This window comes from Sorex fumeus, unplaced genomic scaffold, assembly GCF_029834395.1.
Source record: "Sorex fumeus unplaced genomic scaffold, SorFum_2.1 ptg000008l, whole genome shotgun sequence".
In the NCBI taxonomy this organism is placed as follows: Eukaryota; Metazoa; Chordata; class Mammalia; order Eulipotyphla; family Soricidae; genus Sorex; species Sorex fumeus.
Window position 1 is genome coordinate 34,133,716 of NW_026606065.1, and position 23,101 is coordinate 34,156,816.

The 23,101-nt window shown below is 46.8% G+C and overlaps 1 protein-coding gene and 1 non-coding gene across 2 annotated transcripts in view; both read right to left on the reverse strand.

Moving 5' to 3' along the window:
- The window catches only part of GPR180 (G protein-coupled receptor 180), a 33,891-nt gene that overhangs the window by 4,939 nt on the left and 5,851 nt on the right, over positions 1-23,101 (reverse strand). The window contains exons 3-6 of the mRNA XM_056109801.1: positions 16,608-16,808; positions 9,846-10,026; positions 9,640-9,689; positions 3,587-3,744 (exon numbers count right to left, since the gene is read on the reverse strand). Of these exons, the coding sequence (XP_055965776.1) occupies positions 3,587-3,744; positions 9,640-9,689; positions 9,846-10,026; positions 16,608-16,808 (590 nt within the window). The remainder of the gene's footprint in view (positions 1-3,586; positions 3,745-9,639; positions 9,690-9,845; positions 10,027-16,607; positions 16,809-23,101) is intronic.
- On the reverse strand, positions 776-939 carry LOC130019555 (U1 spliceosomal RNA). The gene has a single exon (XR_008791862.1). It is a non-coding gene; the product is annotated as a U1 spliceosomal RNA (small nuclear RNA).

Consider the following 23,101-nt stretch of genomic DNA (forward strand, 5'->3'; position numbering starts at 1 on the left):
AAAGTTCCCCACATACCAGCCGTGTTGTGTCCCCCCACCAAAGTCTCAAGTTCCCCTCCTGCCCCCACCCTTACCTCCTTGGCAAAGTTCTGTGGGTTCTAAGTCTTATAGACTATTTCAGGGGAAAACTTCCCTAAAGGGTTCTAAAACTGATGAGATTATAAAGGTTGTCCAGAAATAAAGCACACAGACTTTTCCTAAGTCTGAGAGCCCCGAAGCTAGAGAAGAGGCTTACTATCTATCTAGCTATTTATTTATTTTTGTTTTTTTGGGTAACACCCAGCGATGCACAGGGTTTACTACTGGCTTTGCAGTCAGGAATTACTCCTGGCAGTGCTCAGGGGACCATATGGGCTGCTGGGAATTGAACCCAGGTCGGCTATGTGCAAGGCAAATGCCCTACCCGCTGTGCTATCACTCCACCCCGAGGGGCTTATTATTTATTATTATCGTCATTGTCATTTTAGTCAAATGAGAGTACACACAAAAACTTTGAAAACATACTGAAAGAATGATCGTGACTCAAGGAAAACATCTCTCAGGCCAGAAACAAGTCGAAAAGATGAAAAGAACAAATAAAATATATCTTCAAAATCCACCCTCTTCTTACTTCAGCATCGTGTCAGGAATTCAACTGCCCTGCCTGCAAGCCCGTTGTTTCAGGGTAACTTTCAGAGAGCTCATACCTTCAGAGTATCTTTCGCTGCCTTCAGACCTGATGCCAACTCTTGCCATAACACAATGTCTTCCCTACCCCTTCACCCCCTCCTTTCCTCAGGGGAAAGTGCAAATGCAGTCCCCTCACTGCCACAAATTGTACTGTCGAGTTTGTCACATTTGGGGCAATCACAGAAGTCAGCACACACGGGGTGCAACGAATCCGCCTTGCCCTGGGAAAAGCACCTTCATGATCATGGTGCCTACCCAGCCCGTAAGGACTAAAAGGTTTTTTTTTTTGTTTGTTTTGCTTTGTTTTCTGGGTCACACCTGGCGATGCACAGGGGTTACTCCTGGCTCTGCACTCAGGAATTACTCCTGGCGGTGCTCAGGGGGCCATATGGGATGCTGGGAATCGAACCCGGGTTGGCCACATGCAAGGCAAACGCCCTACCCACTGTGCTATTGCTCCAGCCCCTAAGATAGTTTTTAATGTTCGCTTGATGCCAGCCGGAGCGTGGAGTTCCCTTCTCGCCGAACTTTTCTCCCATGACTGTGGCAGTGAGTGCTTGGTGGGCCCCTGCTCCCAAAGCTCCTGTTCCCTTCCTCTTGATCCAATACCCCCTTGAAGGATGATCAGGTTTTCACCACTGCATGGCATCGCACAGCTTTCATTTGCCAACTCAGCCCTCAGAACTGAGTGCTCAGGGTCTGCCGAGGAACTCGGACAGAAACCCACATGGTTCAGTCCCCTTCCTGGGCTTTCTGGGTTCCCAGCAACCTCGTCTTTTCCTCTTTCTCAGAGGCCGGAGCAGGGCGGGGACTTGCCACACATGCAGTCAACCAGGATTCCATCCCTGGCATCACATATGGTCCCCCAGGCACCGACTGCCGGGAGTGAGTCCTGAGCACTGCTGGAGGTGGCCCCCAAATAAAAACTCTCCACGCAATTTCACTCCTGCAGCCATTCGGGACAGATCCTCCCCGGTCCTCCTGCACACAGGCTCCTTCCTGGACCCAACAGTGTTCCCTTATCACTCCAAGTGTCACCGCCCCACCCTGATCAACCCAACAGCCATCCCAATTCCTCAACCTGCATTTCCACACCTAAGTTGGATATCGAAGCAGTGCTGCTGGACGATCCTTGGCTTGTGGTGTCCACAGATGGGGCAGCCCACTGGCCACGGTGACCGCTGCACAATGCACGAGTGTACCGAAAGGCCAGTGTGTGCGCCCTAAGCCAGGCGTCCTTCAGTCTCTTTACACCCACACACTGGCCCCTGTCTACCGACCAGCCCGCAGGCCAGCAGCTACACCCAAGGCTGGTGACTAAGCTGCTTGAAACGTGCAATTTCTAGTTGTCAATTATACCTCATAAGGGGGAAAAAACACTCTTCCATTCCCTGTCATCCATATTTTTCCATAGTCAAACTTCCGAATTCTCGTATCTGTGACACTACTCTGATCTGTGGACGCTGTGCATGGATGATGCGTGCGTGTGTTCTGTGGTCTCTTGCTGCCTACTTCAGAATGTTCATACCAACTCCGGAGGGCTGTCACATCCAACCCTCATTTGCATTTGCTTATGATAACAAATCATGACAAATCATGATATTTTGGTCGTTATTGGGCTGGAGCGTTAGCACAGTGGTAGAACGTTTGCCTTGCACGCAGCCAGCCCCGCTGAGCCGGGTTCAATTCCTCTGCCCCTCTTGGAGAGCCTGGCAAACTACTGGGAGTATCTCGCCTGCACAGCAAAGCCTGGCAAGCTACCCGTGACGTATTCGATATGCCAAACACAGTAGCAAGTCTCAAAGTGGAGACATTACTGGGCCCGCTCAAGCAAATAGATGAACAACGGGAGGACAGTGTTTGTTTGTTTGTTTGTTTGTTATGATAACAAAAATCCAATTGAATAACAGTTACTGAGAAATGAGAACTTAACTGTCACTGATGCTGCTCTTGAAAAGTTCTGCATCAAAACCGTTTACCACTAGAACCCTGTCCGGCATCGGTTCAGAGTTGCTTCTCCTGAGTCCCTCCTTCCTGGCACTATCTCCTTTCTTAATATCTCTACCAGTGTTACGTTCTCATTCCAAATCAATCATCCAATTTAATACACCTACTTCGCTCAGGCCCCTGTTGTTTCAAATAAATGCTGGGTATGTGAAGATGAACAAAGCACAGGTCTTACCCTTCACTCATTAATTTTTCCATTTACTCAATGCATTAAAATTTAGATTACAATGTCCCTTGTGGACACTGCATATACATTTCATTCTCGTGCACAGCTAATAACCATCACAAACTCAGCATAAAATCTTGATCTTGATACTTCTCTTAAAATTTTAATTCTTTTAAATTAACTGCACATAGCCAGATGGAGATCTTAGGGTACTGTCAATTGCATTGCAATTTCAAAAAGATCAAAAATTGATTTTGCATTGGCTTTTAAAAAAAAGAGCCCATTCCTTTTTACTGCTTTCCTTTTTTATTCATCTCAGTTTATCCAGGTGCATTCTTCAGTATATAAAGATCTTTGCCAGTGCTGAATCTCAGATTTGCTGATTTAATGTTAGGTACTTACTCTGTGTTAGAAAATAGGAAAGAAGGCTATTAGGCGGGGAAATGAGACTCTCACCTCCCATTAAACACACTGCACTTAAATAAGTTGACAGGAAGCGCCAAACCGGGTGAAATACCGTTCAATTCCGCAACCCATGCAAAGTGGCATTCAGGAGCCTAATGAGTTATTTGATTTACCACACTGGTCCCCCCCACCCCCACCCCCACTCCTTCATGCCTCCAAATGACAAGATTTCAGTTCTTGTCATTTCAATTCTGACAGAGGATGGGCTCATTTGCATTTCTGAAGAGGTAAGGCTGACAGCGGGGCAGAAGGCTGCCCCTCCCTCTGCTCTGCACTCACCTGGGTGATGACGATGAACACAGCAATGCCCGTGGAGGCAGGGGTGGAGTCCCACTGGAGCGGTCGGCTCTGGGACTTCTTCATCCGGACGATGGTCCAGCCCATGCACAGGCTCAGAAGGAGGTACAACATCTGAATTTGGGAAGCGATGTCAAAGACTAGTAGGAAATGTAAAGCAGAGTGAACCGAGTTTTCACAGTCCAAAGAATGTGATCCGTCTGTATTAAGAATACGATTCTTTTCTTTCTCTTTTTAAACAAGAAAAAAGAAGGGCATTTTTCCAGGAGCAGCTGATGAAATCCAGTAACATACGCCTGCACAATGACTCTAAGGAGTTAAAACTTTGCCAGTCCATTTGTAGCCCTGACGAAAACAGTTACAAGTGGCAACCCTCCTATTTGAAAAGAAGTAAGTCTATTCCCATTTCCGGTTTTCACTAAGGCAAGCTCCAAAGCTCTTTGCAGGCTTCGAAGCTTTTCAAGCTACATAATCTTATTTTCTAAGTTAACTGCTTATTTTTTTAAAAAATTAACATTTCAATATAATTTTTCCAAGGTGGAGCACACAAGTGCCTTCTCTGCTGGAGCGCTCACTTCTCTAATGACGGGATTAGACTGGGAAACCCTGGCCTGAGCCCGGAGGCCGCCCCCAGACAGACCAGCCAATGCATTAGTGCGAGGCGCCACCAAGTGGCCACCATGCACGCTGCAGAAGAGGACGAAGCCAAACTGCCCACAAGTCCCTTGGGGACACCAGCAAGAACCATCTACCAAGAACTCTAGGTCCATACCTATTTATTTTAGATGTCAACGTTTACTAGGTATTTTTTTTTTTTTTGCTTTTTTGGGTCACACCCAGAGATGCTCAGGGGTTACTCCTGGCTCTGTGCTCAGGAATTACTCCTGGTGGTGCTCGGGGCACTATATGGGATGCCGGGAACTGAACCCAGGTCTGCTGCATGCAAGGCAAATGCCCTCCTCGCTGAACTATCGCTCCGGCCCCTACTGGGTTTTTAAAAGGCCAATTAGTTTATCAGGTGTCTTGTTCTTGCTTTGGGGGCCATGCCTGGAGGTGCTTGGGGTTACTCCTCGCTTTCCACTCAGGGGTCACTCCTAGGGAGGTCAGGGGGACCATATGGGGTGTGGGGGATCCAACCTCACCGGCTACACTATCGCTCCAGCTCCACCAAGTGTCTTTTGGTGTGGACTCTGGAATAAACACTATTTTTTTCAATTACCACACATGAAAGGTACTTATGGAAATGGCAGGTGGGCCGGGGGCTGGCGGGGGCCTTCGTGGGTAGGAGGCAAGGTTTGGGAACAACGGGTGGAGGGAAGTTAACACTGGTCATGTGTCACCATTGTTTATCAATTTGCTCGAGCGGGCACCGGTAACATCTCCATTGTGAGACTTGTTGTTATTGTTTTTGGCATATCGAATACATCATGGGGAGCTTGCCAGGCTTTGCCGTGCATGCGGGATACTCTCGGTAGCTTGCCAGGCTCTCCGAGAGGAACAGAGGAATCAAACCTGGGTCGGCTGCATGCAAGGCAAACACCTTACCTGCTGTGCTGTCGCTCCAGCCCCCTGAGGCAGCTATATTTATACTGGTGAATTCTGACCATGACCTATCATTAATCATTACACTGGAATGACAGAACATGCCCTCCAATTAAGCACTTTCTCTTTCAGCACAGAATTCTTTCACTGGAGATCTTCAGTGACTGTTAGGCCAACTGTGTCTCTAGAACGATTCACAACTACATATTCAGTTTTTATAAAACGCAAGTTCACCAAAGGAATATTCTCATTTTGTTTTGAGGCCACACGTGGCAATGCTCAGGGGTTACTACCAGCTCTGCACTCAAGAATCACTCTTGGCGAGGCCCAGGGGACCCTATAGGATGCTGGATATTGACCCGGGACAGCCACAAGCAAGGCAAAGCCCCTGTACTATCACTCTAGCTCCTCACCAAAAGAATAGTGTATATATGTTCTCAATGAACAAAATCAAATACTGGGGGGAAGAAGGCTTGGATTTCTGATTCCTTTCTTTATACACCAAATAATGAGCACAGGATGTGATAAAAGTCCTCAAGGTGAGATTAAGGAGAGCAAGGTTTACCTTGCTGGTTGGTTTGGTTTGGTTTGGGGCCATACCCGGCAGTGCTTAGGAGTTATAAAAATAAACAAATATAAAAATATAAAAATAAACAAATTATGTGAAATACACTGACCCACAAAAATCTCATTGTATGGGATTTGATTAAAAATCTTAAAATTTTGGGCTGGAGCGATTACACAGAGGGTAGGGTGTTTGCCTTGTACATGGCTGACCTGGGTTCGATTCCCAGCATCCTATATGGTCCCCTGAGCACCGCCAGGAGGACCTGAGTAGCATGAGCCAGGAGTAACCCCTGTGCATCACTGGGTGTGACCCAAAAAGCAAAAAAAAAAAAAAAAAAAAAAAAAAAAAAAAAAATCTTAACATTTTAAACATTTGACGAACCAAACCTTTTGCAAGTACTACATAAAAATTAGTGACACTGATTTATTATTTTTAATAAAAACTTTGGGTTTTTACCCTCTGGTCAAGATGATAAACAGTCTGAACACAGTACTGAAGATAGGAGACGCTCACAAAAATTCCAGTCTTTGAACTCAGTATTAGCTTTGCCACCAGAGGACTTGATGTGCTCTGGCCTTTTGAGGGCAGCGATTTCCTCATCTAAAATGCATAAGGCCGGAGAGAAAGTACAGCAGGTAGAGAGCCTGTCTGCATGTGGCCAACCCAGGTTAGCTCCCCAACAATTCATATAGTTCCCTCAGCTCTGTTAGGAGTGATCCCTAAGCAAAGGTTAGGAGAAATCCTTGAGCACTGTCAGGAGTGATCTCTGAGCACAGATCCAGGAGTAATCCCTGAGCATTTTCAGGAGTGATCCCTGAGCACAGATCCAGGAGTAATCCCTGAGCATTTTCAGGAGTGATCTCTGAGCAAAGATCCAAAAATAATCCCTGAGAACTGTCAGGAGTGATCCCTAAGCAAAGATCAGGAGTAATCCCTGAATATTATTAGGAGTGATCCCTGAGCACAGATCTAAGAGTAATCCCTGAGCACTGTCAGGAGTGATCTCTGAGCACAGATATAGGAGTAATCCCTGAGCACTGTCAGGAGTGATCCCTAAGCAAAGATCAGGAGTAATCCCTGAGCACTGTCAGGAGTGATCCTTGAGCAGAGATCCAGGAGTAATCCCTGAGCACTGCTGAGTATGGCCCAAAAACAACCCACCCACCAACCAATAAATAAACACTGAAATATGTAAGCTAAGCTATTTTCTAAGGCTCTATCCAGCTTTTAAATTTTAGGACACTCAGAGTCACCTCAAGAAAAACTGGGAGATCCTAGGGCTCAACGGTCAAGGGGAACCAACATTTGTTCATGCCCACGGGTACATTTCCTCTTCACAAGGGAAACGCAGATTATAGAAACTGTAGTTTTAAAAGAGGTGGCAACAGCCCCAGAAGCACAATGACCTAATGCAGAACCCAGCAGCTTGGAGCAGAAAAGTGAAAGGACTATGCGTTAATCCAGGCAATCATTTCTGCCCAGAGGGGAAAGGGTGTTGCTCCCTTCCGCCCTCCTCCCTCTGGAAAGAAAGATGGCGGCCACATGGGAGCCTTGTGGACAGCAGGTATGAGCCGGGGGTGTGGGGGCGACTAAAACCTCATGGGAAGGGGGGCGTTCTGGTCCGTCCTTCACGCCCTACCGAGGTCACCAGTTGCCCCCCGCGAGCAGCTCTCCAGCACGGCCACGGCCCCAGAAGCACAAGGACTTAATGCAGAACCCAGCAGCTTGGAGCAGAAAAGTGAACGGACTATGCATTGATCCAGGCCATCAAGTCTGCCGGAGGGGAAAGGGTGTTGCCCCATTCGCCCTCTCCTCTCTGGAAAGAAAGATGGCGGCCACATGGGAGCCTTGTGGACAGCAGGTATGAGCCGGGAGTGTGGGGGCGACTAAAACCTCATGGGAAGGGGGGCGTTTCGCTCCGCCCTTCACGCCCTACCGAGGCCACCGGTTGCCCCCCGCGAGCGGCTCTCCAGCATGGCCAGGACTCCAGAACACAGAAACCAATTTCTTAACTATCTGACTTTCAGTAGAAATACTTCCAGGGTCAATAGGTAAAAGAGCAGAAATCCAAAACCAACATTTAATTCTTGAACCCAGCCGTAGAAAGCAAATCACTTCACAATGCTTTTTCAGCATGTCTGATTTGGGGGGGGGGGGTAAACTCTAAATAATAGTGGTGAATCTTTTATTGAAACAATGAATCTAATCAAAGCAGATAGAGTGTTAACTAGAATTCATCTGCCTCACAGGGACGGGGAGGGGTGGGGGGGTGAGGTTTTATTGGGGTTCTTCATGGTAAAAAATAAGTATTGGTAAAGGGAAATGTGTTTGATATTTGCATGACTGAGACATAAACCTGAAAGCTTTGTAACCTTTCCCACAGTGATTCAATAAATAAATAAAAAAATAAAAAATAAAAAAAAAAAAAAAGAGGTGGCAAGATCAGTGTCACAGAAGTGACCTCAGACATCCTATTGAAGAATGAGACCAAAGTGTGGAAATACAAGGAAAATAATTCTCAAGACAGTATCCAACTCAGAATCTTCCTTTTGCAAGCCAGTCTTCTTTTTGCCTTTAAAAAAGCAGTTTTCCAGGACCGAGTACAGCAATGACCTGCTGTCTTTGTGAAGTTTCTGTTTTTAAAAATCTGGATCAGGGTCAGAGCGACAGTAGAGCAGGTAACAGCAACTGCCTCGCACACGGCCGAGATGGATTCGATCCCTAGCACCCCACGTGGTTCCCCCGAGCCCCACCAGGAGTGATCCCTGAGTGTAGAGCCAGCAAGAGTAAGCCCTGAGCACCACCAAGTACAGCCCAATAATATAATTACTAGATTTACTAGAGTGGGCCCAGCAATGTCTCCATTTTGAAACTTGTTACTGTGTTTAGCATATCAAATACGTCACGGGGAGCTTGCCAGGCTTTGCCGTGCGGGTGATATACTCTCGGTAGCTTGCCGGGCTCTCCGAGAGGGGCGGAGGAATTGAACCCGGGTCGGTTGGGTCAGCCGCGTGCAAGGCAAATGCCCTACAGCTATAATAATTTAAAATAATTAAAAGTCTGGACTAATAGAAAATTTTTATGATTTTCCCCATCATGCTTGATTGGAAAAATTACTTGATAATACCTCTAATAAAAGATTTAAGTTATGAGGTTAGCTGATTTGTAGGTATATGCTAATGACTCAGAAATAGAAATATAAAGAGTCAGAGAAAGAGAAGATAATGGGAAAAATGTCCAGCTTGGGGATCGGAAAGCTTGATCTGAGTCTTGGTTCTCACATTTGGTGGGCAAGGCACACTCGGGAGAGTGCTTCGGGCCACTGGGCCCAGTCTTGAGACACAAAATGGGGGAAAAGGACACCTTCTTCACTGAGCTTTTACTGAACAGAAATGAGAGAAACGCACATTTTTTAGAGAACTATGCTCTAAAAACAACAAGGAGACATGGGCATCAACTAGGAAGAAAATAAATCAGACATGTAGGAACTAAACCTGAACCTTGTTCTCATCTAACTGAATCCTAACCAAGCATGGCTGGGATCTGTGCTCTGTGACAAAAAAAAAAAAAATGGCACTGTAGCACTGTCCTCCCGTTGTTCATTGATTTGCTCGAACAGGTACCAGTAACGTCTCCATTGTAAGACTTGTTGTTACTGTTTTTGGCACATCGAATACACCACGGGGAGTTTGCCAGACTGCCGTGCGGGCAGGATACTCTCAGTAGTTTGCCGGGCTCTCCGAGAGGGATGAAGGAATAGAACCCCGGGTCAGCCGCATGCAAGGCAAATGCCCTGCCCAATGTGCTATTGCTCCAAATAATTTACAAAAGTCAGGGAAAACTAACAAGAAGCAGAGAACAAGATTACATTAAAAATAATAACAATAATCACAAATAATAATAATAATCACCAGAAGACACTTACATTCGGCCAAACTCCCCATGAAAGGTACTCCCGTGCCGTCTCTGGAGTACCTGGGGGATGGAAAAGGAGAGTATTAGCAGACGTTACAGATGCAGGGGCGGGGAGGAGGGGGAGATCACGCTTCACAATCAAAGCGAGCATAATTCTGGTGGACTAATTAGGATTAATTAGATGGAACGATGACAGCGGTGGTGGTGTGGAGTTACCTGGAGAAGTGTATGTAATTAGCTAGAGCCGAGGCAGCCTGCAAGAGCAGCGCAGTGGTCAGGACCTTGAGGACCCCGTGCATGGGCCCGCCCTTCCTGATGGCCTGCCACAGCGACTGTGCGTAGATGCAGGCAACCACGAAGTACACGAGCACCAGCAGGAAGAAGAACTCGTGCAGCCCTGCAGAGAGAAGAACGAAGCTGGTGAAGGGGGTGGGGTTGTTTCGCACCCTGTCAGGCAATCTACTTCCAGGACTACTATTTATTTATTTGTTTTGCTTTTTGGGTCACACCCAGCGAGCGATGTTTAGCGATCACTCCTGGCCCTGCACTCAGGAATCTCTCCTGGCTGTGCTCGGGGGACCATATGGGATGGTGGGAATCGAACCTGGGTCGGCCACGTGCAAGGCAAACGCCCTCCCCGCTGTGCTATGGCTTCATCCCCCAGAATTACTTAAAAAAAAAAGAAAAGAAAAACTGGAATCACAGCATTTGCTTTTGTAAGAGGCTAGAACACAATGTGAAGTTTAACTTTCTACTCTAGGACAAAGCATTATTAACTATATAAGAAGGCAGATTATATGAAAGTCATTGAAATCTCATTTATTTATTTATTTTTTAAGGCACAGTGATCAGCAATGAAACCTGAGGAGTAGCCAGGCTGGATGTGCGGATGGTATAAGGAAAACAAAGGGTGACTGCGGCTGTCACCTAGATGGTCTTTTTACCTCCAGAGCGGATCCGTATTCTATGAAGTCGAGGAACAAGGAACATTTGAGGTCTGCAGGATGGCCTGGAGGCAAAGGGTCCTGCCTAGCCAGCACAAGGCTGCGAGTTCGATCCTCGGTACCTCCTGCGTGCACCTAGCACGGTGCCATGGGCGGCTCAGAGTCTGGGACACACAGCATAGCCACGCACTGTGTGATCTCTGGCCAAGTGCACGGGGGTGTGAGAGTGCATGGCGCACATGTGCAACACTCTGTACCCCCATGCACCTCCACTGGGGAGTCACAGGCACCGAGGCCAGGGCCGCCCCGGCAAGCATGGCAGCCAGAGTACAAGGTGAAACTAGAATCCCCAGCCAGTGCGGCAGCCGGGACAGAGACCAAGCTGCTGGAATGCCAGCAACAAGGATGTTCGGAACCTCTAATACACGAGGACAGGGGTCGGGGTTCTCCGGAGGGCGAGCCCCGGGGACCAGACGTGACATTGGAACCAAAGGGAGCATGGCCTCGAATGTGGCTCACCGTGGATCGGGACAAGCAGCTCCAGCGGAGACCAACGAATGGGGTCACCGCGGAAGGAGAGAAGAATAATATACTTTTCCAGCCCCCCCCCAGCCCAAACCCCCACCCACACACACACCAAATAATTTTGAAAAGGCAACTGTAGCACTGTCTTCCCATTGTTCATCGATTTGCTTGAGTGGGCACCAGTAACGTCTCCATTGTGAGACTTGTTGTTACTGTTTTTGGCATATAGAATACACCACAAGGAGCTTGCCAGGCTCTGCCATGTGGGCGGGATACTCTCGGTAGCTTGACGGGGTTTCCGAGAGGCGCGGAGGAATCGAACCCGGGTCGGCTGCGTGCAAGGCAAACGCCCTACCCGCTGTGCTATCGCTCCAACCCAAATAATTTTGAAAAGGCAACTAGTAGGGAAAACAAAACAAATTGAAACAGTGGCCCATAAAAAGTTCCATCTCCATCATGCTGCCTGCACCGGGTAGAGAAATAAAGACGTGTGAGAATTTCAGCCACTGGGTGTCTCTCTTGCTCTACGCAGGGAAAACTCAAGCGTCCACTTCTCTAGTGGGAGGGAAAAGTTTGGCTGAAACCGGGAAGAAATGATCAAATAACAGGAGAGGCCGTATTTTCTTCCCCAATATCTGACACCGAAAGTACTTCAGCTTTAGATGTAATGAGCACCCCGGCCTGGGGTTGCTTTAAGGACAGAGCGAGCCACGATGTTGAAAACCCCATTTACTGGGGGTCAGTGAAATGCATTCTGTGATCTTGTGCTCTGAATCTTTGTCTTTCTCTTTTGGCGTAAAGAATTGGGGATGGAGGAGCTTGAGCAACAGCACAGTGGTTAGGGATTTTGCTCTGCACGCGGTGGATCCCGGTTCAATTCCCAGCATCCCATGTAGTTCCCCGAGCACCGCCAGGAGTGATTCCTGAGTGCATGAGCCAGGAGTAATCTTTGTGCATCGCTGGGTGTGACCCAAGAAGCAAAAAAAAAAAAAAAAAAAAAAAATCAAAAAACCCAACAATTGGGCTTGGCATTCTACTTAAAAATCTTACCTCCCTCTAAGCTTCATGGGTTACTCATTGCAAGGTATTCGTAACCCTCAGATGGCTCCACCGTTAGACCAACACAGAGGAAAGAGTGAAAACAGGACATACCAGTGGCATGTCCCATCCCTGTGATCAGAGATTAAGTAACCTGAACTGGTCCCTTGTTTTGACCTCTGCTCACTGGAGGCGCAAAAATTAATTCTTGCTTCAACCCTACTCCAATACTTGGAGGGAAAACGCTGGCTCTGCCCTCGGTGAGGTTTCAAACAGACCCCCTCGATCAGCAAGTCTGGAGTTTGTTTCCTCAGCAAACCTCCCTCTGCCATCTGCTTACATGGCGTTGAAATTAAAAATCTAATTTTAGGGGCCAGAGAAGTAGTACAGCGAGTAGGGCACTCGCATTCTACACTGCCCGGAGTAGTCCCCAAGCAGAGCCTGAAGGGAGCCCTGAGCACCACTGGGTGTGGCCCAAATTGCCTCCGCAATGTAATTTAAAAACAAGTGGGTACTTGGGGGCCAGAGCGAAAGTACGGCGGGGAGGGCATTTGCCCCGCACACAGCTGACCTGGGTTTGGTCCCCAGCAACCCATACCGCTACCCCTGAGAACCACTAAGAGAAATTCCTGAGTGCAGATCCAGGACCAACCCGAGTATCTCTGGGTGTGAATCAAAAACTAAAATAAAGAGTGACCCCCTTGTTCTAAGGGCAACCCCTGGGCATAACTGGGGAGCTGCGTGGGGCAGGATGGAAGCCACGGGGTTCACATGAGCTGAGCACGTGCTTTGCCACCCGACCCTCTTTTCTAGTGGAGCACTTCCAACGCTGAGGATTCTGGGAACTATTTTTCTCTTAACATGAGCACAGATCCAATTAACATGACTCTACCTCTTTTAAGGGGAAGTTCTGTTTGATTCTGACTTAAGAGGATGGTATTCCTATGTATTGTTTTTAATCAAAAGGCATCAAGCTTTCCTTCTTCTTTTTTTTTTTTAAAAAAAAACTTTCTTGGAAAAGTCTAAACAAGATCTAGAAAAACAGAAGATGAAACAAAGCCTGGTTTCATTATCGCTATAAAAATTGGTTTGAAAAATACAATGTGCAAAACGCAACCAAAATAACATCTAACACATCTGCATCAATTTGCACCAGGTTAGGCTAATTCAAGCCTCTCAGATGTATGGCTTAACAGTCAATTCACAGGAAAAAAGCAGAGCAAATCAATTTTTCCCGAGGCAGGGCAGAAAATTAAACAAATGAGCAAAGGTTACAAAAAACAACAGCAACAACTAACCAGGGGTGGAGAGGGGAGGGAGTTACTCCCTAAAAGTCAATTTAATACCTGACGCTCTCAGGTAGGAAGAATTCCCCTTAAGGGTCCACTTTACAACCAACGTGTTTCCGAGGCGATGTTAAATGTACGGTCTGCACACAGCAGCATCCACCTCCCAGACCAAGGCTGGGGTGTCTGAGGTGGACATCTGGGCCCGGAGATCCGAGGGAGCTGCCGACTCAGACTTCAACAGGGAATCAATCACAGAGTCAAGCATGGGGAATTTTATGTTTGGCTTTTGGGGCCCCACCAGGGGCTTCCTCCTGACTCTGTGCTCAGGATCACTCCTGGAGGTGCTCGGGGGATCACATGTGGTACTCTGGCATGTATGAGGCAAGTGCCCTACCCACTATACTACCTCTTTGGCCCCCAAGTTTGGGGAATTTTCATCAACAAAAATGAAGTGGTCCTGAGCAATTTAAGACAGCCATTTAACAAATCTGCACTTTCTGACAATCCATCCATCCAGATTCGCTTGCTGCAGGATGCCATGCTTAGTGAAAGTACACACGATGGTCTTTTAGTCACAGCCAGGGTTGGTGACATGCTGGTGACCTGACCAATGTCATGTTCCATCCCAGCATAGAAAAGGCAGATTGAAGACACAAGGAAAAGCACTGACTCAAAATCAGAGAAGACAGGGACAAAGGGCGGTTCATGGGGATTGAGAAATCAACCTGAAGGGCCAGCCTAAAAGAAAATGCGGCTGGCCTTTGGGACACTGGAAGAACAGGAGAAGCCAGGGGCAAGGTTCAGGCTGAGAACAACCAATAGGGACACTAGGCCCCTCCCTGGGCCATTCACCTGGTGGCCTGCGCTCAACGTTCAGGCGGCAGGGTGGGAAGGAAGGCAGGCATCTGCAAAGTGAGGAAATGAAAGTCTGGTTAAGAAGACAAGAAACAGGGTGATGGAGAATGGGCACTGGTGGAGGGATGGGTACTCGGTCATTGTATGACTGAAACATAATCATGAAAGTTCATAAATCTGTAACTGTATCTCACGGTGATTCGTCAAAAAAAAACTTTAAAAAAACAACAACAAAAAGACAAGAAACAGCATTTCAGGAGGATCCACCCAGTGAATAAAGGAAGCCCTTGGGCTGGGTTCGGGATGGGCTCCTGGGCAGGACCTCTGGGCAGGTACTGGGGTCTGAGTGTCTGGGCCTGAGGTAGGCTTGGTTTCCGACGGAGTCTGGATCAGTCTGAAGAGACTTTACACGAAGACTTCAGGTTGGAAGGCACCCGACAGAAGCGCCCATCCGGACCAGCGCCGTCTGGGGCTCAAGATTCCCCCGGCCCACCCAAAGGGACAGGAAGCCAAGACCAACAGCTCTTTGGAAAATAAATGGTGGGACCACATCAGCACCCTGCAAGATGCCCTGTGGGACCGGGACCAAGGCAGCATTTTGTGGGATTTAATCTGTAATGTACAAAGTCTCCAATGGAGACGTTACTGGGCCCGCTCGAGCAAATCGACGATCAACGGGAGGGCCTTTACCTTTACCTTAATCTGTAATGTCATTTGCATTCCAAAAAGAATTGGAGCAGTTTGTACTGCTGTCATTTCTATCACAGAGAGAACTTGTTTGTGTTTGTTTGGTTGGTTGATTTTGGTGCGAGGTGTCAGGATGGCACTCAGGAACTTGTACAGGAGCTGAGCACTCTCTACCTGCTGAGCTGTATGCCAGGCCCCAGGAGGAACTTTTAGGATGAACTATTTTAAAACACTTAGCATGAAATGTGTGGTGTGTATGTGTGTCTCTGTGTGTTTTATTCCAGAGAAAGCGTTTGTTTTTTAAATGTGCATCCCTTCACACCTTCGCTGCCTTTTTACCATATTATCCAAAACACAGGTTCCCTAAGTTGCTTTTGTGACTATAGCAATTTATATTCTGGACTAACTGAGTTAGTCTTCTGAGTTAGTCTTCAATTCCTGCCAGACCTCCACCTACCCACCCACCAGCCCAGTGCGAGATACCGGAATTAAATTCTTCCCTGTAGGTTATGAACTTCTAAAGAGATTGACCCTTGGGCCAAGGAACAGCTCAATGAGCTGAGTGCTAGCCTGGTGGATTCCCAGCACTGTGTGGTCCCCTGAGTATCTGCCCCCTCCCAAGCCCCCAGCACAGAGCTGGGAGGCGCCCCTGAGCAGTGCCTGCCTTGGCCACCAAACAAACAAGGCAACCCAAAAAATAACCAAAAATAACAAAAGAGAGGTCCCCCGCCCCGAGCCCGTCTCTTTGAAAGAGGGCCTGAAAATCTGGTTTCCAGTCTGATATGTTAACTTTACAAGTCTGCTGGGATTCCATAGAACCTGAGCTATCATGAAGCACAGAAAGCATTCACTTCTGTGTGGGCTAGGAGTCTGCCTCAGCAGGGCGGTTACACAGTCAACCTGAACACAAATACTGATCAAACCCTTTCTAAGTTAAATGATCTTTAAAGGCACGACCAACTTTGTTCCTGAAATGAGAACAAACACCTCTGAAAGCAAGCGTTCACTGCGCAAACCTAAGATACAACAGGGTGCTACAGATTCTAATTTCACCTAATCACTGAGTTTCCAATGGAGAGTGATCAATTTCTTACCATTGTTTCATAAAACAATGCTGAGTTATCATAAAAACTATAAGATTTGGAAGCTGGAGCACAGCGGGCAGGGTTTTTGCCTGGCACAAGGCCGACCCGGGTTTGATTTCCAGCATCCCACAATAAATATGGTCCCCCGAGCACTGCCAGGAATAATCCTGAGTGCAGAACCAGGAGTAACCCCTGTGCATCGCCAGGTGTGACCCAAAAAGCAAAAAAAAAAGACAGGATTTCAGCACATATAGAGAACAAGAAGCTCTTCATAATCTGATCCCCAAATACGGGAGAATTAATATTTTTGAACTCCTGCTTTATTCTCTGCACCATTTAACGTGCTGAAACCACACAACATAAAACGTAATGTTGTTTTTTTTTTAAAAAAAAAAAACTTACTAGGACAGCTACTAAAATGTCTTTAAGATTCACTTAGTCACTTCCCCAGTGTTAGACACGGAAGGTTTTTTTAATTTTTCACATTCTGAAAACATCAAGACTTTGTCTTAGCTCGTTTTTATTTAGGACATATACTTAAATATATATTCTTACCAGATTCTCCAGCACTAAAATGATCAAATGGATTTCCTTCGGCATCTGGGTTTAGCAACATCATTTCGAATGAAATATCTTCCACCTGAGAGTTCTCATGATCATCTTTGCATGTGAATTTGTCTGCATAAAACACGTGCCACATTTGTGGAGACGGAATCTGGGACACTGTCAGATTATGTTCAGTCTGATTTATGGTCACTTTAAAGAGAAAGAAAATAGCACTTTCAAAGCAAAAACCTTCACATGTATTCATTGTCTTAGTCACATAATCAATCTGAAGTTAGAATTCTTGGGCTTAGTTCTTATTTGTCTTGGAATTCCAAGCCCTGGTGTAATATTGGAATAAGGTCTGTAAATAAAGCAGATGAAAGTTAGGTGTCTAACCAAAGGAATTACTCTAAAAACACTATCTAAACACCACAAATGAGTAGAATGCTCCCCCCCAGTATCAGAATTGTAATTTTAAAATATTTTCAAAGTTTTCAAGTGGGTTACTGAAATCTAAATTTTAGGAAAAAAACCTTTTAAAATATAGCAAAAATAAATATAGTAAAATATATCCAACACAACGGAACCATTTTTAAGTCCTGTGGCTTTAAGTACATTCACAGTGCGGTGTAAGTATCAGACAGTTTTAAAAACTACTTATTTGAGTTAAATTTAAAATAGGGCATTAACTTACACACACACACACACACACACACACACAAGCATATGTTTTAGAAACTGTACCGACAAATATCTTCAAAAGATTTTTTTTCTAAAATCCTTTTCTAATTGGCTGTTAAGAAGGTACAAAAGAGTATAAAAAGAGAAATGACAGGTGATCTAAGAATTCTTTCACTGGGTCAGACCTGCAGCAGAAAAGAGATGGGGGTGAAGAGGCTCCCACAGGTCTGTGATTAAATCTGGGCTGCAGTTCTCAGCCTCGGTGCACCCTTGGACAAATGACCTAAGTGAGGACACTCCCTTTCTTCCTCTACAAAAGGAAGATGATCCCTAAAGAAGAGAAGGGTGAGACGTGAGTAACACCAGCTGCCCAGGATCTGTCTGGAGGAGGCTGCTGGATAAAGGGTCATGCTCCTTCTGCTTTCTTTTCTTTTCTCTTTTTTTGGTTTTTGGGTCACACCAGCAATGTCCAGGGGTTTCTCCTGGCTCTGCACTCAGGAATTAATCCTGGCGGTGATTACAGGACCATATGGGATGCTGGGGATCGAATCTGGGTTGGCTGCATGCAAGGCAAACACGCCCTACTCGCTGTACTATCTCGTTCTGGCCCCTCCTTCTGCTTTCTTCAAAAACAAAGTCAATACACCAGGGGATTCTCAGTCCAAGCGAATCCTACTCCCCATACCAGCCATCAGACAAAGTGAGGGTTCGGCTGTGTGGTCAAGGAAGTTAAGGGTAGGGGACCAGAGAGATAGGATACTTGCCTTGCACTCAGCCAATCCTGAATGATCCCAGAGAACAGAAACATGAAGACCAACTGGTATGGCACGCATACACACACACACACACACACACACACACACACACACACACACACAATCAATAAAAGCTGAGCAGACAGGACAGGATGTCTCACCTCATGTATTGCAAGGGTGAGTCTCCTAGACTGGAGAACAGAGTTGCTCTGCCCCCAAATGCTAACAGCACCCAGTTTGAGAAACACTCAGAGCTTCGCAGATATCCGTCAGGTCTTGACTACTTTTCCAGGGGCAAAGGGACCTCAAATAGCACATCAGACTAAGTAAGCAGGCACAGGGGCTAGGCTCTCTCCACACCAGCCTAGAGAGTTGGCAAATAAATGCCTCAACTTCCCCCAACACAGCTCGGTTCGTAGTAAAATCCAGATACTGCCTCCCTGCTCGGCATTCCCGTGGGGTGCAAATGGACGGCGTCTACAATTTCTGGGCCAGGTCTGATTCAATACAGAGTAGACACCCCTTAACACACAAGGCCAGGAAGCTGGGCATGACTTCCCAGGCTGGACTGCTCCTGCAAGCAGGCCGAGCTCTCTTCATTCATTCCCTCCTCATTCAAAATTTTGATGGAAAAGAAACAAAAACAATAAAACAAATCCTGGGGCTGGAGCGATAGCACAGCGGGTAGGGCATTTGCCCTGCACACAGTCAACCCGGGTTCGATTCCCAGCATCTCATAAGGTCCCCTGAGCACTACCAGGAGTAATTCCTGAGTGCATGAGCCAGGAGTAACCCCTGTGAAACGCCGGGTGTGACGCAAAAAAAAAAAAACCCAAAAAATCCTCTCAAATCAATAAATGACTTTCTGAGGTCAGTGTGGGAATTTGCAGAGAGGGGCAGCTGGGTGGGACATTCTGAAAGCATTCCTTCATTGGGGTTGCTCATGGTGCGGTGAAAGGATGTTCTTTCTCACAGGAGCCGAGATGACCATCCAGCTCAGCACTCACACCGAGTGAAGGCAACAGTGACGGAGGCCCGGCCCCAGGGGACAGATGTTGGCTGTCCTATACTTTCAACAGTTGTATACGACTGAACAATGCCAGTTGTAAAAGAGTTGGGAAGGGCCAGAGAGAGAATGCAGGGTGAAGGCACTTACTTTCCCTTGCATGCAGCCCACCCCGACTTGATTCCTGGCTCCGAACACAGCTGCCCAGTAAGACCAGCTACACTCCCGAACAGAGAGCCAAGAATAGCTGCCGCTGCTAGGTGTAGTCCAAAAACCCAAGATAAAGAATAAATTTTTGTCAAGTTGGGTAAATATTATCTGTAGGTTGCTTGATTGATAAAGGAGAGAGACGTATCTATTCAAGATTCAAATTTTGAGGACTTGGGATTTTACAACTGGCAATTTTCACTCATTAGCACTTCAACTGCACAAGATGATTTTACTGATGATATGCAGCAGAGGTCAACTCACTGCCATGTATTCTGCTCGACTTCCGGAAAGTGCTGCCAACACCCCCATCCAAGACTTGAGGATCCTTAACAGGAATGCAGCGCAGTGATCCACTGCGGCCTTTGAAATGTGCCATTGGCAGTTCTGTAATTGGGACCGCATCTCTGGAAGGCCCTGCACGGTTCCTACTCTATCACTTGCACTTTTTTCTTTCAGCTAAAACAATACCAAAAAATTAGCCACTGTATTTTCACCCGCACTGCTTCCTGATGTTTTCTTCTAACCGATGTGGTACATCACAGAGAAACAAAGGGTGCAGCATGAAGGGACTTTGCCTGCAGCTTTTGTCTCGGTGCCCCTTTTCCGGCAAGCCTGGAAAACAAGGCTCTTGACAAAACTGTCTTCATTGTGGTTGAGACAAAAGACTACAGCCCGGCCCGCACATTCTATGTAATTAGTACCTCAAATATTAACAAAACTCGAATAGCAGAGAATGGTGGTGAATGGCTAACTGCTCAATTATATTATAAAAAGAAATGAGTACTGTTATCCAAAACAGAGGGGATAATCAAACACTAACGCTGGTACAAAATCCACCTAATCTGTCAGCTAGGTTTACAAACTAAGTCTAATGTACAAAAGGGAATGGGTGCCAGCGAGACAGACAATGCTGAAGATGTTTTACACACAAAATTATATCTGAGGGCAAATTTTTTTTATAAACTCATCATTTTTAGTGCTTTTAAATGTTTTGTTTGCTTGCTTTAAATGGGGTTTTTTTTAAATCATTTTTTTAAAACTAACTGTTTTATGATATTGCTGGAAAAGAACAAAGGAAGACTGAAAAATAATTTCTCAAACGTTAATTCTGGGAGAATGAAGTCAGGCAACATTTGACACTACGGGGCTTTTCCAATCTGCATATCTTTTCATAGTTCATAGCAGCGGTGAGGTTTCACAGAGCAGCCGGGCAAAGCTAACGAACTCATTACCCAGGAAGTGAAAGGTCATTAATTCCTATGTCTCATTAACGGCCAGGAAACGAGAACTATTTCTAGAAGGGATAATTATAAAGTATGTGGCACTACTGCAATGCGATGGCTTCAAGGATATGGGTCTGTTTCAATACCAGAGCTCCCAAGAATAATATACTAAAAACATGATAATACTTAAAAGTTCAGAGAGAATCATTTTTCTCAAGATTGGATTTGGCGGGGGCCAGAGAGATAGCTCAGTGGGCTGGACTCCTGCTCTCTAGGCAGGAGGCCCAGGTGTGACACCCAACACTACGTGGTCCCCTGAGCACCACCAAGAAGTGGGGAGCAGCACACCCAAGCACCACTAAATATGGCCAAACAAAAATAAATTTGAATTAAATTATTTGGATTTTGTTTATCCATGTCTATAAGATGGAGAGATTTTATTTCAGGTCTTAGGTTTCATCATAATATTCAGTGACCCAAAAATTTCTCTTTTGGCACTGGAATGATAGCACAGTGGGCATTTGCCTTGCACATGGCCAGCCCAGGTTCAATTCCCAGCATCCCATATGGTCCCCCAAGTACCGCCAGGAGCAATTCCTGGGTGCAAAGCCAGGAGTAACCCCTGTGCATCGCCGGGTGTGATCCAAAAAGAAAAAAAAAATTCTCTTTCCTGAGCTCTTCCATTCCAGTAATTCCAAAGAATAATCCTGCCCACCACAGAGTAGGGAAAGGAAGGAAAACAGTAGGAAAAAACAAAAACAAGAAGTTTTGTGGGGGCCCTTCTGCCTGCAGTGGCAGGTCCTCTGCCGAGCATGGCCAGACCTGAAGAAGCCTCGGCGAAGACAACCGGGTCCTGCATGGTGCAATGAGCGGTGTGGCTGCAAGATGACAAAATCTGGTTCCAAGGAACCAAAAATGAGTCTTGCTTTAGCGCTCTTTCTATCACACTATGCAGTCTCCCTGTAAATGCAAATTATTTTGGGGAGAGTAAGGGGATGCACGAGGGTGATGCTCAGGAGTTACTCTCTGCTCTGCACTCAGGGATCAATCCTGCCAGTGCTTGGGGGAATTCTATAGGCTGTCAGGATCAAATCAGGCTAAGTGTCCTATCGCTCCAGCCCTGTAATGGGGAGTTCTGAGACTGAAACTGACAGAACACGCTGTTTCTGCAAGTATATACACTATGCAATACAGTGACCACGGGGGACTATATGGGCTATCAGGGAACCAGCCCAGGTTGGCCGAATGCTAGGCAAGTGCCCTACCGGCTGTATTAATGCTTCAGCTCTGTGAGTCCTAAGGTGAAACTACAACTACACAACTGACAGAAAACACTTTCCTTGCAAGTATGTATGGTATATGCTCACACAGCAGCCCAGGATACAAAGGCAGCACACTCGTTTCTCCAGTTCTGTGCTTTATAATGCTGGAAAAATTTTTATCAGAGTAACAGGACTACTCCGAGGGGTCAAATACACACAGTGTGACAACTTACCAACCAAAACATAAATCGAGCACTAAGTTCAGTGACCATTCTTGCTACAGAAAGTCAATGCTTCCTTTTGTTTGTTTGTTTGTTTTGGGTCCACACTGGCAGAGCTCATAGCTTACTCCTGGCTGTGTGCTCAGCAATCACTCCTGGCAGGGCTTGGGAGGCCAGATGGGGGAGCCAGGGATCTAACCTGAGTTAGGTGCCTTACCTACTGTACCACTCTGGCCCCAAAAGAGTCAACTCTTTTTTTTTTTCTTTTTTAGTCACACCCGGCGATGCACCAGGGTTACTCCTGGCCATGCTGGGAGACCATACGGGATGCTGGGAAGCAACCCTGGGTTGGATGCATGCAAGGCAAACGCCCTACCCATTGTGCTAAAGCTCCAGCCCAAGAGTCAATTCTTAATTCGGCCCCAAGGAGCAGCGAATTCTCGGAGCACTATGTAACAAACACTCATAGTACTTACCACAATGGCAACTTCACAGATACTCAGATTGGTATAATTTACTCCTGTCAAGAACCCTGAAGGACTTAGAACATCAGGAGCAACCCTGATTTGGCACTAGCGCTAAGCTTGAGGGCTGAGTGAATGAATGAGTGAGGAGACCCGGAGGACCTGCTGTGCTGACAACAGGCTTCTATACAGAAGAAAGGAACTGTAAAGAGGCAACTGTGACAAGTGCCAGGGGCAAAGCAAGGGCAATAAAAGCGCAAGCGTCATCTAGGGAAAACAGCCAACTAGGGGCAGGAAGGGAGCAAGAACACCCATGCTGACTGAGGAGAGAGCAGGAGAAACACTGTTGGGGGAGTAAAGAGTTTGTGTGTGTTTGGTGGGGGGGATGATGGGGCTCAGGCTGAGGATGCTGGAGGCCAGGTGGGCTCCGAGGAGCAGGCTAAGGGGCCCATCTTCCTCCCGAGAGAAGGAAACCACGAGCCCCCAGTGCTGAGGGGAGGAAGTGAGGGCACCTTGACCCCAGAGGACCCTGGGGACAGAGGAGGCCCGGCAGGCAGCAGGGGACAGTGACGACAGTCCACGAAAAGAGAGAGGGCATCGTGGAGGAACACAGTGAGGGTAGAGAGGAGGGAAAGGAGAATTCTAGAGCTACTTAGACACCAATGAGAGTGTGGAAGAGGG